We start from the raw sequence: 15,695 nt of genomic DNA, 5'->3' as shown, positions 1-15,695 counted from the left end.
TGTACAAGCTGTGTCCTCCCGCCCCAGCCTGCCAGCCCCCGCCACACCTGTCCCTTCATGCACCCCCCGCCACAGCTGTCCCTGCACGCGCCCCCTGCCATACAGCTGTCCCTGCACGCACCCCCCACCCTGCCACACATCTGTCCCTGCATGCGCCCCACACCACACCTGTCCCTGCACGCGTCCCCAGCCATACACCTATCCTGCACACGCCCCCCCACCCCGCCATACATCTATCCCTGCATGCACAGTCATGCGTGCACACATGCAAATACACCCTTCCCCTCCCCAGGCAGGAAAACATGATTAACAAATGGCACCAACCAGGAAGCTAGTGCCCAGCTCCCTCCTTCGAGCTGGTGCTGTTCAATCCAGCCTGACGCCTGCTGTGTGCACACGGGGCTCTGTGCACAGGTGCCCACATGGCCAGAGCCATGGGCCAGTCCCCACTGTTCTGACGGGACGGGGGTGGGAGGCAAAGGTCACAGGAAAGATGCCATTGCAGCCACAGTGAAAGCAGCCAGTGCACCTGGCTGTGTCTCTGGGTGGCCCTCCCACAAGGCAGCAGCTGAAGCAGGAGACGCAGGGGTGGTGACGTCATTCCCCGCACAGGGCTGGTGCGGTCCGGGTGGGTATTTCTACCCTGTGTACCATCAGGATATCGATCCTCCAGGCCTCGGCACATCCCCAGAGGATGCCTCTGCTGGGGCCCACCTTCAAGGAGACCGCCCTGTGCTGGGGCAGCAGACCTGAATCTTTTGCTGCCCTGGGCACCTTTCTCTTTGCAGCTCTCCCTCCCACCTACCCTGGTGAGTGGGGAAGGCAGTGGTGTGCATGCACGGCAGGACATGGACTTGATCACCAGATTTGCAGCCTTGTTACCCCCTCCTTCCATTTGGCCAGGCAATGGGGAACCCAGGGAGGGAGCTGCTGTCTGCCCAGGACACCCCTGCCCCCCTGCAGAGAAGCAGAGACAAGGCCCAGCTCGTGTTGGTTTCTTTATTAAGTTGTAATCTGGTAGCTGGTGTCCAGGGAGAATGGTCTATACATCAGAGGCTAAGATGGGGGCAGGGAGAGCCAAAAGGCTCATTGTCATAACAGTAAAAAAAGGAAATAAAATTATTTTAAAACTTCTAAAAAGCGTCTAGTGCACAGCCTGCAGCATTCTCTAGGCGTCATGTCGAGCGCGCCCCCGCCCCTACCAGCTCCTACTAGCAATCAGAGCGCGAAGCAGCGGCTCCCGCGGGGCCGGCCAAGTGCAGTGGAGCATTCCCTACGGAGTATAGAGGCCAAAGCAGGGGGCCCGCACTAGACTCTACGGAGATGCTATCAGAGTCAGCCATTCTAGGGACATTATGTTACAGAGCGGAGGGTTATGGATGGACGGTCTGTACCCTACGTGGTTTGTTGCTCTCTGAGGAGAAGGCTGGCCTAGTCGCGTCTCTGCAGCTACCCCACCTCCTCAGCCTGCAGGGGAGCAGAGGGCTTTTCTACTAGACATGCCCACCAGCCAAGGCCTGCTGGGCATGGCGGCTGCAGCCCGGCTCCAGTGGTGGGCTCGGCCTGGGTGTTGCCACCGGGAAACATGTCAGCCCCTTTGAGATGGGGCCATGGCGACTTCCTGGGGAAAGCGCAAGTCCAGTTGTTTCTGCCTGGCTCCTTCCTGCACCCTTAGGGGAGGTGAGGGACATGGCAGCCAGCACCCCCCTTCCTGCTACCAGCCCACCTGGGGTCACACGTCACAACAGGTTCCATCTACTGAGCGCCTTTAAATAGCCCAGGTAGCTGCCCCCCCACCCCACCCCCAGCCTCCTGCCAGGACAGAGCTGTTGGCAGGAACAGCTGAGCCAAGGGGCCAGCCTGGGACAGAGCTCTGCTGGCCCCAGTTAAAGCGCCCGGGGCTGAGACTCCAGGTCGCAGGGTGACCCTGTCTGCTCCGGCCGGACTACAGCAGTAGGGTTTGTGGTGCTGATGCAGTGCAAGAGCCTGGGAGAGCTGCTCTGATGGGCCTCCTTTGCCCTGGGCACTGGGGGTTGGTCCTGGAAGGGTCAGGGGACACGGGGGCTGTGCTGATTTTAGCCTTTCAGAGAGGCCGCGGGACCCTGGAGGGCCTCACGAATGGTGCAGAGGACAGGGGTGCAAACCCCACTGCTGTTTCCTTGCATCTCTCCTGAACAGCCATTGTGCTGGGTAGAGCCAAGCATGGGCTGAGGCAGGTGCTGGGCTGTGCCAGTGCTCGCCACCTGCCCGTTCCACGCTGGGGCACCAGGGCCTGGTGGGAGGCCCTCAGCTCTGCCCCATCTGTAACCAAAGTGGGCAGGGGCTGGCACAGGTGCCCCGGCCCCCTGCCCGGCCCCGGGTGGGTGTCAGGAAATGAACAAGGCCAAGGGGAGTAAAAGCGCCAGGCTGACACTGGGAAGTTTGGCTCTGTTGCCCTCTGACACCTCCAGCTTCCCAGCTGCACTGGCCAGAGCTCCTCCCTGGCGGGGGCTGAGGGGCCATCCCTGTCCTACAGCCGACGAGGTATGCGGGCACTGAGCGGGCAGTGCTCTGCACACCGCTGCGTGCCCTCGGGCGTTGCATAGTATTGATTTGTTCATATACACAAGGCTGAGTACTGTACAGTTTACACTTTCAACACAAGCGAGGAGCTCAGTGCTGCTGGGAGCTGCACACTCACACTGGGGGAAGCTCCTGGAGAGACAGGGGCAGGGCAGCCACGAGCCAATCCCCTGCCCCTGCCCTTGCCAGGGGCACCCCCTCGAGAGCTGCGGTTTGGCCCTCCCCCCGCAGCCCCTTTAGGCTCTGACATCCCCACTCCCGACACACTCCTTGGAAGGGGATGAAGCAGCAAAACCCAGCCAAGAGACAACATGAGGGATAGGTGGGAGCTGACGCCCCCGCCCTGGGCAGCCCTTCATAGCCGCAGCCTCCATCCGGAGTCAGGGTGTGCGCAGCAGAGTCCTGTCGCTGCCAGGGAAACGCTGCCCCGGGTGCTGCTGGCTCCTGGGGTCCCCGTCCGTAGTAAGAACTGTGGCTCATGCGTTGGCAGTCAGTCAATCATGCGAATAGGACGGGAAGTAAGTCTCTTACAGAAGTCATGCCATTAGCCTAGATCAACATGTACAGCCAGCCTTGCTCCCATCGCCTGTCCGCTCTCGCCTCGCCTCTCCTCGCGGGGCTGGCCGCACGTGGCTGCAGTTCAGTGGTTCGGGGTGGAGGTGAGATCCTGAAGGACAGAAAAAACAGAGCTCGGGTTACAAACAGCGCCCTGCTGGGGGCCCCCGCAGCGCAGTAGGCCAGAGCTGGAGGCATGACCCAATGCTCCACTTACAGGCATGGCCACAGCAGCTCAGAGGGACTGGCTGGTGCTGGGGGCAGGGACAAAGGCAGGGGGCAGTTGGCTGGATGTGAGACCCTCTGGCACCCAACGCTGCAGCACCCAGCAAAGGGCGAGATGCCGGCTGAAACCAGCCCCCGCCTGTTCATTGCTCAGGGCCTGGAGCCACAGCTGTGAACAGTAGGAGTCAGCTACCGGCTCAAAGGGAACAGGCCCCGGCAATGGCAGTCTGCATGTGCTCAGCCGAGGCGGCTGTGTGGGGGATGCAGAGGCGTGAGGCAGAATGCACAGACTGGGGTTTACTGCCCTGTGGTGGTCTGGGAGGGGAGGTGGTCCCTGGGCAGGGTGTGGTGGTGAATGCAGTGCAGGCAGCACAGCTGGCTGGGCCAGACTGGCAGCTCGCAGAGCACGGCTGAGGGAGCAGGGAGGCCCTGCCCCGGGGGACAGCCAGCCCCAGGACTCCCTACCAGGAGCATTGCAGAGAAATGAGCTGGGGGATACCTGTGTTCCGGCAGCACAGGCACAAACGACAGAGACCCGAGGGAGCGCCTGTCCTTGTGGGGCAGGCACCCATCCCCCGGCTCAGTCAGTGCCTGGCTGTGCTCTAGCAGGATAGAGGCAGCTGGGAAGGGGTCCTGCCGCAGATCAGCCCCCTGGTCTCTGAGCAGGAACCGCAGCACTGCAGGGACAGCAGTGCAGGCCGTGTCCAAGCAGGCATCCGGCTGGGCTGGGCCACGGGAGCAATGTCCCAGCGCCAGGAAACGACCCAACACCCAAAGTCATGGTGTCCTGTGCACAAGCCGCACCGAGGGCAATGCAGGAGGCACCAGCCCTGTGCTCGCCCCACGGCCCTGGCATCCAGCTGCCAGATCTGGCTCAGCGCTCTGAGACCCGCGCAGACGTCACTGGGGACAGGCCCTGAGCAGCCGGGAGATCCTGGTGGGACTGGAGCCTGGTGCTTCCACCCCGCCGGCAAAATCAACCATCTCTGTCATTGGCAGGCACTGCCCACTGCCCCCTCTGCCCATTCACCCGCCAGGAACAATGCACCGGACACCCTGCCACAGGCATGTAGCCCCCCGCCCCCTCACTACTGCACACATACCTGCCGTGGGCACAGTGACCTTCCTATTCCTTCACCGCTGCCTGCTCCCTACACTCCACTCTGGGCACATGGCACTGCTTGCACCCTCCTCCCACCACTGCTCACAGCCCCCAGCCCTACCTGCAGCCGCCTGCAAGCTGTAGGTTCCCTGCTGCCCTCTGGTGCCCAGAGCCCCTCATGACACCCCTGAGAAGGCCCTGCATGGCATGTTACAGCACTGCCAGACATCAACGCCCAATGGGTGCTGCGGGTGCAAGCAGCTCATGTGGCAGGTGAAAGCGGCTGTGAGTTATGGGTGCTATGAGCAGGGGCTGGCCTCCCCCAGGGCAATGCGCAGCTCCCTGCAGCACCCAACCGCCGGGAAGGTGTTTGACATGAGGAGGAGCCGCCGTGTGTCAGCCCCATGCTCCCGGGCACGTAGCACCTCATTCCAGGAAACCTAACCCCAGACCCAGGCTCCAGGACAAGCTCCGGATCACAGCTGACAGCGCAGGGGCTGCCTGACAGGCTGGGATGTCAGCAACTTGTCACCGGGGCAGCATTTGGGGCTATTTATAGCAGCGGCAAGGTGAGCACGCAGAGCAATGGGGAGTGGGGCCCAGGGCAAAGCTCAGCCCGAGAGCTGGCAGGGAAGGACTGTGCCAAGGGCAATCTCCACAGTACTGCAGGCTGTAGTTACTGGTTACAATCCCCTGGAATGCTGTCACTATGGTAACACCATCGTAGCCACCGGTACACTGTAACCCAGGGTAACAATGCCCTTGGCTGTCGTAACCATGGTGACACCACTGCGGTCCCCACGGTACACTGTAACCTGGGGTAACAATGCCCTTGGCTGTCGTAACCAAGGTGACACCCTGACACACCCCTCCCCTGGAATGCCATGTGAGCCAGACAGACAGACGGCGTGCAGTGTGCAGAGAAGCCAGCCCCCTTCCCCAGGAGCAGCATGGGGTTCGCAGGCTTGGCAGCAGAGGAGAAGAGGCAGCCAGCTCTGGGCTTGTTCTCCAGCATGCCCTAATGGAGCAGCTGTGTCTCCTGCCCCTCTGGGCCAGGGGAGCGCACAGTGGCTGGGTGGGCTCCATGCAGGGCACATGGCACAGAGAGTGGATCTGTAGTCAGAACAAAGGTGGCATTACCTCAGAAGAGGCCCTGGGGGGGGGTCACTGCTTTCCCCTTTTCAGGCTGGCTCGTTTCACTATGTAAGCCCCCATCCTGCCCCCGATCAGCTCCGATTCTGGGACGTGCCCTCGCGCCTCCTCCTGGGGAGAGCAGCAGAGAGAGGAAGCAGGAGGCGTCACACAGACAGACAGACAGAGAGAGGACAAGGAGGAGGATGGGAGAGCAAGCTGGCAAGGAGAAGGCTGCAGCAAGGTGGGAAGCGTGGTCCCTTGCAGCCCCAGAGGTACAGCAGAAGGGCACAGGGAAGGAGAGGAGGCCAGGGAGGATACAGCCAGAGCCCTCAGGGAGCTCTGCATGGCCGGGCGCATGGCTGTGCTGCCCAGAGCTAGCGAAGGGCCGGGAGAGGAGCCGGCTCTGTACCTTGGTGCCCAGACTGTCCTGATGCAGGATGGCATATTTCATAAAGTGATCTGCCTCAGCTTCCAGCTCCTGGGGCTCCTGCAGAGAGCCCTCAAGAATCACCTCCTTCTCCTCGTCGCCCGCGCTGATCCGCCGCACCACCTTCCGGATGATCTGCAGAGAGCAGGCATTAGAGCTGCCTGCCACAGGCCAGGCTAGGCCCCAGACACCCCCAGGGACGCGGCCACAGCACCCTGCCGGTCCTACTCCTGCTCGGCCCTGCCCTGCCATCGGCACCCCACGCTGGGGCATGCTGCTCCCCTGAGACAGGGCTGGGGGGAGGGGTTTTTCCAGGGAAGAATATCCATCCCTGGGAGCAGGGAGAGCAGGGCAGATGCTGGGCAGAGACTGGGGGGCTCTGGGTCTGGCCCGTACTCACCTTCTTGGTGACAATGTTGCCTTGCTCGTCAGTGAATTGCTCCTCGGTCACCTGCTCCCCCGGAATATCCTGAACCTGATTGCCCTGCAGCGTCAGAGGGGAGAACAGAGCGAGGCAGTGAGGGGGAGGGCAAGGAGCCAACGCCCCACAGGCAGCCCTTGTGTTCACTGCGGGGCACCAAGTGCAAAAGCCCCCAACCCCTGCATAAGTGACACCAAATCCGACTTCCCCGCTGACTGCCAACCCCCTGCACACACCCCACCAGCCCCCTCACTGGGAAGCGCAGGGGCAGGGCCAGCACCAGGGCACGCTAGTGCTACACCCTGTGCTGGCAGGAACAAGCCAGGCTCAGCGCCCTGAGCTGGAAGAGGAGGTGCTGAGCCAGACTGGCTCTGCATGGCTCCCCTGGGGCCAGCAACAGCCCCACAGGCAGGGCAGTGCCCGCTGCCTCGGGGCTCCCACTCCCTGCCCGTGTTACCTTCACGATGACACGCCGACGGACCACCCTGGTGGAGATGGACTCCTCGTCATCCGTCAGCCCCTCGCTCTCGCCCAGCTCCTTGTCCAGCTCCTGGTGGACATGCTTGAGCAGGAAGCGCACAGAGCCCTTGACAATGTGTAGGACGTTCTGGCAGCTGACCAGGAAGAAGCCCAGCAGCACCAGGGTGATCAGCAGCTGGGTCAGGAAGGCCAACATGGTGCGACTGCTACAGCCACAAGCGCATGGCCACTTGCCGAGCCCAGAGCCTAGATCCCAGCCCTGGCGTTGCTCTGCGGTGGGGCGTGTGCACCCTGCCTCTGGCTCGGCTGCCCCCTGCTCTGCGCACAGCCTGGGGCAGGCTGCTGTAATTGTAGCCGCTGCATACCAGCCGGCTGCACCACTTGCTGGGCAGGCAGGTGGGTTTGTCCTCTGCACTCAGAGCTCTGTCAAAGTCATCTGGCTTCAGACTGACAGCCATGGCCCCTCCCCCGCAGGCAGAGGGGGAGCCACCACCTCCCAGCGCCTCTCTGGGCTGGCTGAAGATGGGGCAGGAGGGCAGCATGGGTGACATGAGCCTAGGCGCCTGCGGGGGACTGGGGCCGGGACTTCTCACCCCCCAGCTGACTTGTAAGGAGTGCGGAGAAGTCACGCAGCCCCTCAGTGACTCCAGCCAAGGGGCTGCAAGCCAGCCAGCCCGCAGCATCGCTGCATTCACTGCAGGGCTCTTCCTCCCACGTCCCCCACCCTGGGGCTCCTGGGAAGTGCTCTGGGAGGAGTGGGTCCAGGGCATCCCGCAGCACCCCAGGGCCTGCTACGCCATGCCCACCCTGCTCACGTGCCATTCTGTACTAGCCCTGCCCTGGCACTGCCCAGCTCTGCCTGGCCATGGCAGGATTCCCAAAACCCCAGCCCTGCCCCAGGCCATCCGGGCCAGCTCTATTTCTGGACTCTCTATGCCTGGTGCTGGCTGACCCGGAGAGGGCAGGCGCCCCGGGAGCTACCCAATTAGGAAGCATGCAGGGTGGCTGTCTGGGTTATAAATGAAGAACAGAGGCAGAGGCTCATATGTGAAATCAAACCCCTGGGTCTAGCACAAGCCAGGCTATTCTGGGCCCCTTCCCCCGCAGGAGCCAGGGCAGGGAGGCTGACAGGGGGCAGTGCCCGGAGCTGGGGGCAGGGCAGCGGGAGGCACTCACCCAGCACTCTGTCCAAAGCATGGGTTATCCTGCTGAGGGACCCCAGCTGCTGGGCAGATCACCAGGCTCTAGTGCCTCTGCTCAAGAAGCGCAGGTTCCCCAGACAGGGCAGCCTGGCGTTCACTCCTGTGTGCGCTCTGGCCCCCGGCGAGGGCGCCATGGGCCTCATACACAGCGAGGGGCTCCAGCCAGTGGGCTCTACTGCAATGCCCAGCCCCCGGGGGCTGGCTCTCGCTGCCACCCTCGTACCCTTGTTTGCCTGAAGAAGCTGCTATCCATCGCCTCCAGCCACTGGCTGTAGTCCTGGGTCCTCGTGTGCTGGGGCTGCCAGTCGCTCTCCTCGGGGGGGTTGATTCGCAGACGCTCGTCCGAGGGCCCCAGAACCTGCTCCTGGCCCCTCCCCTGGGGGGCTGCACCAGGGGCCGCTCTGGGCAGCAGACGTGGGCTTCTGGGGACCCCCTCCTGCCAGGAGCCCTCAGGCAGGTCCTGCAGGCAGGAGACAAAGGAGCCTTCTGCATTCCAGTCCCTCAGCCTGGGCAGCAGAGAGAGGAACAAGGACAGAGAGAGAGACACCGTCAGTTTCTACCCTCCGGCACAGTGCCCCCCGTGTGGGCCCAGCCTCGCTCTCCTGCCCCGCACAGGCTGTCGGCCCTCCTGACCGGTCTTTGCACTCGGAGTCCCTGTTTGTAACGTGGATCTCGAACTAGCCCTACATCCTACTTCCCACCCCACCCATGGAGCAACAGACGCCCTCCGGAGACACCCACGGGCAGCCGTGCCCTGTCTGACGGCACAAGGAGCAGGTGAGGAAGGGGCGGGAGCCAGCCAGGCCCTCCATGCTACACAGCGTCAGGCACGCCCTGCCCCTGCCTGCCCCAGGCACTATGGCAAGGAGTGGCAGGGACTGCCAGGCAGCCCTCCGCCCTGGCAGAGCACCTTCGTCGGGAGCTCAGCTCCCTGCCAACGAGAGCACCACGGCCATCCCCTGGAGCTGGGCTGACACCCCAGGTGGTTGTGAGGGATTCCCCAAAGCCAAGGGCAGCTCCCTGGCTGATCCAGTCCTTCCCCTGGCCCAGTGCGCGCCCGGCTCTCTGGGGCAGCATGCTCAGACGGGGGCCTACAGCGCAGCAGCTGCACTGCCCATCTTCCCCCAGGGCCCTGCCCCATGGCATGGGCACCCAGGGGTCCCTCAGGCTGCCCTGCCCAGCTCCAGGCAGCCTGGCCAGGGAGCATTACCTGCCCTTGCTCCTCTCCACGACTCGGCTCACAGTTGGCGACTCCAGGATCCTGGCCTGTACCCTCTGCTGGCCTGAAACAAAAGAGACTTCATCCTCCGAGCCCTGCTCCCCCGCCAGCCCGGCCTGGCGCTCACACGCTGGCAGTTTCACCTCTGACCTCTGACCTTCCTCCTGCTCCAGCAGGTCGATAAGGCCATTCATGGCATCTGAATCCACTGTGTCGTCCTCAGCCAGATCCAGTGAGCCCAGGTGGTCCGGGCCGTGCACGTCATCCAGCAGCTGCCCCGGGAAGCGTCCTTCACTCACAGCGTCCGAGTCCTCGGCCTTGCTGCACTCCAGGGAGGAGTCTTCGGCAGTTACCAGCGAGGGGGTGAGCCCTGAGGACCACACCTGCATGTCGGACAGCTCCAGCAGGGCGTCCTGCTCAGTGGGGGCCATGGGGATGGCGTCCAGGATGGCCACCTCGTTCCAGTACTGGTCTGCACGCAGCGGGGACGGCAGTGTGTACTGCAGGGAGGCAGGGGAGAGGAGCTCATCCTGCAGCGAAGGGTAACCTGCAGGGGCAGACAGAGGCGACAGCTCCAGCAGCTGTTCTCCGCAGACATGGAGAGGAGGGGACAGGCCCACGCTGCCCTCAGCCCCTGGGGCAGTGCTGCGCTCCCTGTGTCACCAGAGCAGCCACCGCCCCAGCGCCCTGCACTGCTCCCCTAGCATCTCTGCCCATGCCCCAGTGGGAGGGTCTGAGACAGGAACACAGGCAGCCTGAGGGCACTTTGGGATGTGTCGGGGAGGCAGGCGGGTGCCTCGGGCAGCACCTGGTCCTGGGCTGGTCCCAGTGAGTTAGACAACAGGAACCCTTGGCAGGGTGAGCTGCCTCCAGCTGGGTTCCTGGGAGGGCGGGCACACCTGCTCGTGTTTTACTTCTCTGGAGCCTGAGTGCATGGTGTGGTGCTGTGCCAGCCCCCCCCCAGATCTGCTGGTGCCCCCCAACCCCCTGCTATAACCACCCCAGGCTTCCCTGCCCCACAGCTCCACCGGTGCCCCCAGCTAACCCTGCCTCAGGCTCCCCTGCCCCACAGCTCTGCTGGTGCCCCCTGCTAACCCTGCCCCGGACTCCCCTGCCAACCCTGGCCTGGGCTCCCCTGCCCCACAGCTCTGCCGGTGCCCCCTGCTAACCCTGCCCCGGGCTCCCCTGCCCCACAGCTCTGCCGGTGCCCCCTGCTAACCCTGCCCTGGGCTCCCCTGCCCCACAGCTCTGCCGGTGCCCCCTGCTAACCCTGCCCCGGGCTCCCCTGCCCCACAGCTCTGCCGGTGCCCCCTGCTAACCCTGCCCCGGGCTCCCCTGCCCCACAGCTCTGCCGGTGCCCCCTGCTAACCCTGCCCTGGGCTCCCCTGCCCCACAGCTCTGCTGGTGTCCCCCAGCCCCCTGCTAGACCTGCCTGGGCTCCCTCCCCATCCCTGCTGAGATCTCTCAATTCCAACCCGCAGTGCCCCCTTGCCAATCTTGTGCCTCCACATAGCTAAGCCTCCGGGCTGAACTCTGGCCTGGCTCTGTGAGAGACGGTATAGGATCCCCCTGGACTGCAGCTCCCAAACAGAATGGGGCAGAGGCAAGAGGGTGGGGGCTTCGGAAGCCCCTCTGATCAGGGCTGGCTGGTTTGTGGGCTGCAGGCAGAGCTAGCCAGCCAGGCCCCTCCTGCCCTATAGGCGCAGCAGCTGTGCATGGGGGAGGCTGGGTGCACAGGGACCCAACGCCCCGGCAGCAGCTGCTCAATTCCCGAGCCACCCGCTGAGCCCCAGGTAGGCATTAAAATGGAGATGCGGCTGGGCAGTGGTGGGGCACGGATGGGCCATGCCCAGTGACCCTGCAGGCCTTGGAGGGCTCTGGACATCTCTCCTACCCAACAGCCCTGAGGCAACCATCAGTGATGGCCACAGGGCGTCGCATGTCCTGGGGACACTTGGGGGCAGGGTAGGGGCATCCCAGTAGCACCTGTGGTGGGCAGGGAGCGGGCATTGTGGTGGCACCTCTGCTGCCATTTGCATGCGCACGGAGAGCACGTCACGGGCATTTCCACAGGGAGCTGTGCCCTGGCGCTGAGGCTGCACTGGCACTTTGCCCTGTAACCAAACCGGCTCCACACAGCCCTGGGGCTCCGGCACGAAGGACCCCGCCCCGGTCACTCTGGGGCTGCTAGTGTAGCCAGTCCTTGTACCTTGTGGCTGAGTGCACGGGGCAGCCCTGCACATCACGCTGCCTCCGCCTGTTCATGCCCTGCTCTGCCCAGGTGCCAGGCACCCAGTCACTGGCTCTGATCTGAACTCGTGTCTGCAGCACAGAGCTGTCCTTACCCTGCAGCAGGGCACTCACCAGCACTAGCCAAGACGTGCCCAATGCTGGGCACACCCTGACCAAACTGCAGAGCCATCACCTCTCGCCCAAACCAGGGAACAGGCCTGGGTCGCTCCCTACAGACTGGCCAGGCTGCAATGGCTCCGGCACGGGGGCTGCCCTACTCCCATCTCATAGCTCCCCTGAGCCACCCTCCTCTCCCCCAACATCAGCACCCGGAGAATGTGTCACCTGCCTCCTCAGCCTGCACGGCCCCTGCGATTCTGCTGCCCACACAGCCTGGGGGCTCTGCTGGCTGGGCCCAGAGTCGGTGCTGCCCAAGGCTCTGCAGGGCTCTGCCGCACTGGCAGCTTGTTGCTAACTGAGGCAGCCGGTTGCACCACAGCTGTTCCAGGGTGTCCAGCAACACTTCCTTGCAGGGGGCACGACTCCCTCTGAGGGGCGTTTGGCTACTAACCCTTCTGGGCCATGGGCTCAGTGCTGGGCACGGGCCATTACCCGCTGGGCTGGGCACAGAGTGAGTTAGGGCCAGGCCTGGTACAGCACAGCAGCACCCGGGTTCTTCACCGGGCAGGTGGCTTTGCTCGCCCGGCTCCCACTCAGAGCGGGGGGGCTGTGGGTGCCGTGTGGAGCCGGCCCTGGGGCATTGCTGAGGGAAGCACATGGAGGGCCACACAGACACACACAGCCATGAGGTGGGGGCAGTGCCATGGTGCCATGCACTCGCCGGAGCAGGACGGCGGCTCTCCCAGGGCTCAGCTGAGGTGGAGACAGTGGAGACAGGCAGTGGAGGAGGATGAGAGAACAAGAGGTCAGGAGGAGGTCAGAGGAGAAAGGTGACAGGATGTGATCAACAGGAGCGGCCTGCACCTGGCAGCCCTGAATGGCGTGTATGAGAGAACACAGAACAAGGGGGAAGAGAGTGTTCAGCATGCAGAGCTCATGGCTACACCCCAGGGCAAGGCACAGGGGCCCAAAGGGACTCCTGCCGCCAAGGCTGGCACCCGACCACACCCCCGGCACCCAGCCTCACCCCCCCGCCTGGGCCCAAAGGGACACCGGACCACGACACTTACTGCAGACACCTGACCGTGCCCCCGGCCCTCAACCCTGTCTGATCACATGCTGCTGCCCAGCACAGGGTGTCACAGGCTACAAGAGAAGTGGTGTGAGCCCAGCTCGCAGCAGAAGGCAGGCAGAGGGCAGAGACCTGCCAGCAGGGCACGTCCGCTCACTAGTAACACGCTGCAACCCAGGCTGAGCCTGAAGAGCCTGAGGGGCCCAAGGAGGATGCGGGTGCAGGCTGGAGAGCTGGGGTCAGGCCTTACAGGGTGGGGTAAGTCTACACTGGAGCTGGAGGGGTCGTTTCCAGCATGGGCAGATGTATGGGCATGTTAAAAGGAGCCGTGTGGCTGCTGCAGACTGGGCGGCAGGAGGGGAAGGCCACTCCCAGGACATTCCTAGAGCCTGGTTGGGACTGGCCCTGGGGCGCTTAGCTCCTTGCTAGTACGGGCACGCCCACCCCCACTGCAGTGCAGACGTCCCCTATGGCGCCTGCAGCACGGGAGGCTACAAATCGTGCAGACGCAGTGCTGCAGACTTCAGCCTGGGCTAGCAACCCGGGTATGGACCCAGGGTGCCCGGTTTGGGCAGCTTGTGCTGCCGCATCGACACTTTCTTAGCCGTGCTGAGGCAGGGATGTTTACCTGTGTCGCACTCACACCTGGTCACAGCACAGAGCCACGCAGGCCTGGCCCTTGGTCTGAGGCTGCTGTCTCTGTCCACACACTCAGCCAGTCTGTGGGCAGCCCAGGCAGGCTCAAAGTCCTGTCCCAGGCCCCCGAGGCTCCCCTGTCTTGATGTCAGTGAGAACTCGCATTTCCTCGGTACGGCTGAAGCAGAGCAGCCTGGCAGGGCCGCTGGTCTCAGTGACGTGACTGTCTCTGCTTGGCTGTCACCCTGCACCAGGGCAATGTCACGCCCGCCCTGCCGAGGGACTCACCCGCAGGAGCATGGGGTCCCCAGTGGGTTCACAGCCGAGTGCCAGGGACTCACCATTAATCTGGGAGGGCGAGAGGGAATAATCCTTGTCAGTGTAATGCCGGTCGCCCTTCAGGCTGCGGCTCTGCCGGCCCGAGCCCTCCAGCATGTTGACAATCTCGCTGCGGTCGATGCTCCTCAGGGCCGTGTACAGATTCTCCACTGTCAGGGGGAGCAGCCGGTGTCATCAAAAGGCAGCACAGGCCCATCCCTGCCAGGCCGCTCTATCCCCGCTGCCCCCACCCATGGCACTCAAGCCTCACCCACCCTCTGGAAAGAGGGTCCAGCCCGAGGACTCGGCCATCCTCGAACTGCAAACCCGCCTGGGAACAGATACGCATGCAGACCTGTGACCCAGCACAGGCCAGCTGTGCACGGAAGCCAGCAGCACACATCTGCATACGTATGAGCCAGCGTAGCATGGCGTGTGCAAGGAAGCACTGCATGTCTATGGATGGGCCGGCCCCACAGCTCCGTCATGGGATGGGTAAACTGGCCCAGCCTCTTTTGAAGGGAAAGACTGGATAGGATAGAGTGGTCCCCTGTTCCCTAACCTGCCTTGCCTACCCATGCCTGGCACAGCTCCCTGGCCTGCTGTGCATATCTACCACCTGTCCCAGCTCTCTGGCCCACCTTACCTACTCACACCTGGCCTGGCGCCCCGGACCACCCTGCCTACCCACTCCCGGCCCAGCTCCCTGGCCAACATGCCTGCTAGAGCCCCAGGCTGGCGGCACAGAGTGCTTGTGGAACCCTGGGGTGCTAGCTGTGCCCCCGCCCCTGCAGAAGGTGGCAAATACCCACTCTTGGCATTCTTGCCCTCACGGCTGACCCACAGGTTGAGCAGGGCCACGCTCTGCTCCAGCAGGGAGTTGGGGTTCTCCACCCGGATCCTGTTGATATCGTCCACCCCAAACTGCAGCTCCCGGGCCAGCTCTGTAGGAAACACAGCCTGTGCATTAGGCATCATCCCAGGCTCCCGTGCAGCAAAGAGAGCAGGGGGAAGCACCTCTGCTCAAGACACTTCTAGGCAAGTAGCCCTGGGGATGCCACCCAGGTCCAGCCGTCCCCCACGTGTCTCCACCCACGTCCACCCAGAGCTGCTGACATCCCGCCCGTGCGACAGAACAATGGGAAGGGGTGGGGAGTAAAAGGGCAGAAGGTCCAAATTTAGTGTCACTGGATGTGAAACTGGGCCCACTGGGCTCAGCCTGGTTGCCTGCAGCTGGGTCACAAACTGCTCCAGCTAGGGAGAAGCTAGGAAGGACAGTTCCTGAGCCTCCTGGTAGCCGTGGCTGTAATGTAACAAGCAATATCAGCACTGCCCCTGCTGGATTGGGACCCAGTGCCGAAGACCTCGCTGCCCTGCTTCAGGAAGCAGGAAAACTTACAAATGCAGAGCAAAATCCTGTCCTGGCTGGCACAGAGATGGGGTGTGTGCGCGTGCTAGCAGGTGTGCATAGTGCACAGGTGCGTGCCTGCATGTATGGAAGAGAGCAGTGCACAAGAGTGCATATCCATGCCACTGGGTGGTGCATAGCAGTGTGTGCATGTGAAGGTGTCTGTGCACATCCACGCAAGAGGGCGATGCACCAGAGTACATGGGCACACAAGATAGTGGTGCACTGGTGTGGATGCAAAGAGGTAGTGCACAGGCATGTGTGCATGGGCATGTGCAAGGGGGATGTGCGAGGGGACAATGCACCAGCATGCAGGGACGTGCAAGGGGACGGGGCACCGGTGTGCATGCACACTGGCTGGGACTGTACTCTCTTTCCTAGCCCCGCTGTCAGGGAGACAGAGCAGGATGTGGACCCGGTGCTCCCAGTGAACACACCCAGCCACCTGCCGCAGCAGCCTAGCCATGTGCTGCTGTTGGGGTGCCCACAGATGTAGGAGGCTGCCCAAGCAAAGCCTCCAATTGCTCCACAGCCCCCAGAACAGTCCCACCACCGGACAGGCAGCGCAAACTCGTGCCTGTT

The 15,695-nt window shown here is 63.4% G+C and overlaps 2 protein-coding genes across 7 annotated transcripts in view; both read right to left on the bottom strand.

Moving 5' to 3' along the window:
- Positions 1-985: 985 nt before the first annotated feature.
- LOC128833123 (ankyrin-1-like) lies at positions 986-9,616 on the bottom strand. Of its 2 annotated transcripts, XM_054021069.1 has the most exons (7): positions 9,478-9,616; positions 9,319-9,391; positions 8,332-8,614; positions 6,406-6,489; positions 5,988-6,140; positions 5,585-5,707; positions 986-3,229 (listed from the first exon to the last, which is right to left on the bottom strand). In XM_054021069.1, the coding sequence occupies exons 1-6, from the start codon at positions 9,515-9,517 to the stop codon at positions 5,609-5,611; spliced, it is 732 nt and encodes a 243-aa protein (XP_053877044.1). In that variant the 5' UTR covers positions 9,518-9,616; the 3' UTR covers positions 986-3,229; positions 5,585-5,608. The 2 variants fall into 2 exon arrangements, with proteins under 2 accessions (XP_053877044.1, XP_053877045.1); XM_054021070.1 differs by lacking the exons at positions 8,332-8,614; positions 9,319-9,391; positions 9,478-9,616 and adding an exon at positions 6,884-8,324.
- The window catches only part of ANK1 (ankyrin 1), a 136,590-nt gene continuing 130,486 nt past the window's right edge, over positions 9,592-15,695 (bottom strand). For all 5 annotated transcript variants that reach the window (XM_054021063.1, XM_054021064.1, XM_054021067.1 and 2 more), the window contains 3 exons: positions 14,518-14,649; positions 13,676-13,875; positions 9,592-9,874 (listed from right to left, as the gene is read on the bottom strand). In XM_054021063.1, the coding sequence (XP_053877038.1) occupies positions 9,677-9,874; positions 13,676-13,875; positions 14,518-14,649 (530 nt within the window). In that variant the 3' untranslated portion in view covers positions 9,592-9,676. The remainder of the gene's footprint in view (positions 9,875-13,675; positions 13,876-14,517; positions 14,650-15,695) is intronic.

Source organism: Malaclemys terrapin, chromosome 2, assembly GCF_027887155.1.
Source record: "Malaclemys terrapin pileata isolate rMalTer1 chromosome 2, rMalTer1.hap1, whole genome shotgun sequence".
Classification (NCBI taxonomy): Eukaryota; Metazoa; Chordata; order Testudines; family Emydidae; genus Malaclemys; species Malaclemys terrapin.
Note: the sequence above shows the minus strand (reverse complement) of the source record. Positions and strands in the feature narration are given on the sequence as shown.

Coding starts and splice junctions, on each gene's coding strand:
- LOC128833123 (XM_054021069.1), bottom strand. CDS start 9,517: ATGGCCTTATCGACCTGCTGGAGCAGGAGGAAGGTCAGAG. Junction 8,615..9,318: donor GTGGAGAGGAGCAAGGGCAG/GTAATGCTCCCT, acceptor TCTGCTGCCCAG/GCTGAGGGACTGGAATGCAG. Junction 6,490..8,331: donor GCTTCTTCAGGCAAACAAGG/GTACGAGGGTGG, acceptor CTGACGCTGCAG/GGCAATCAGGTTCAGGATAT.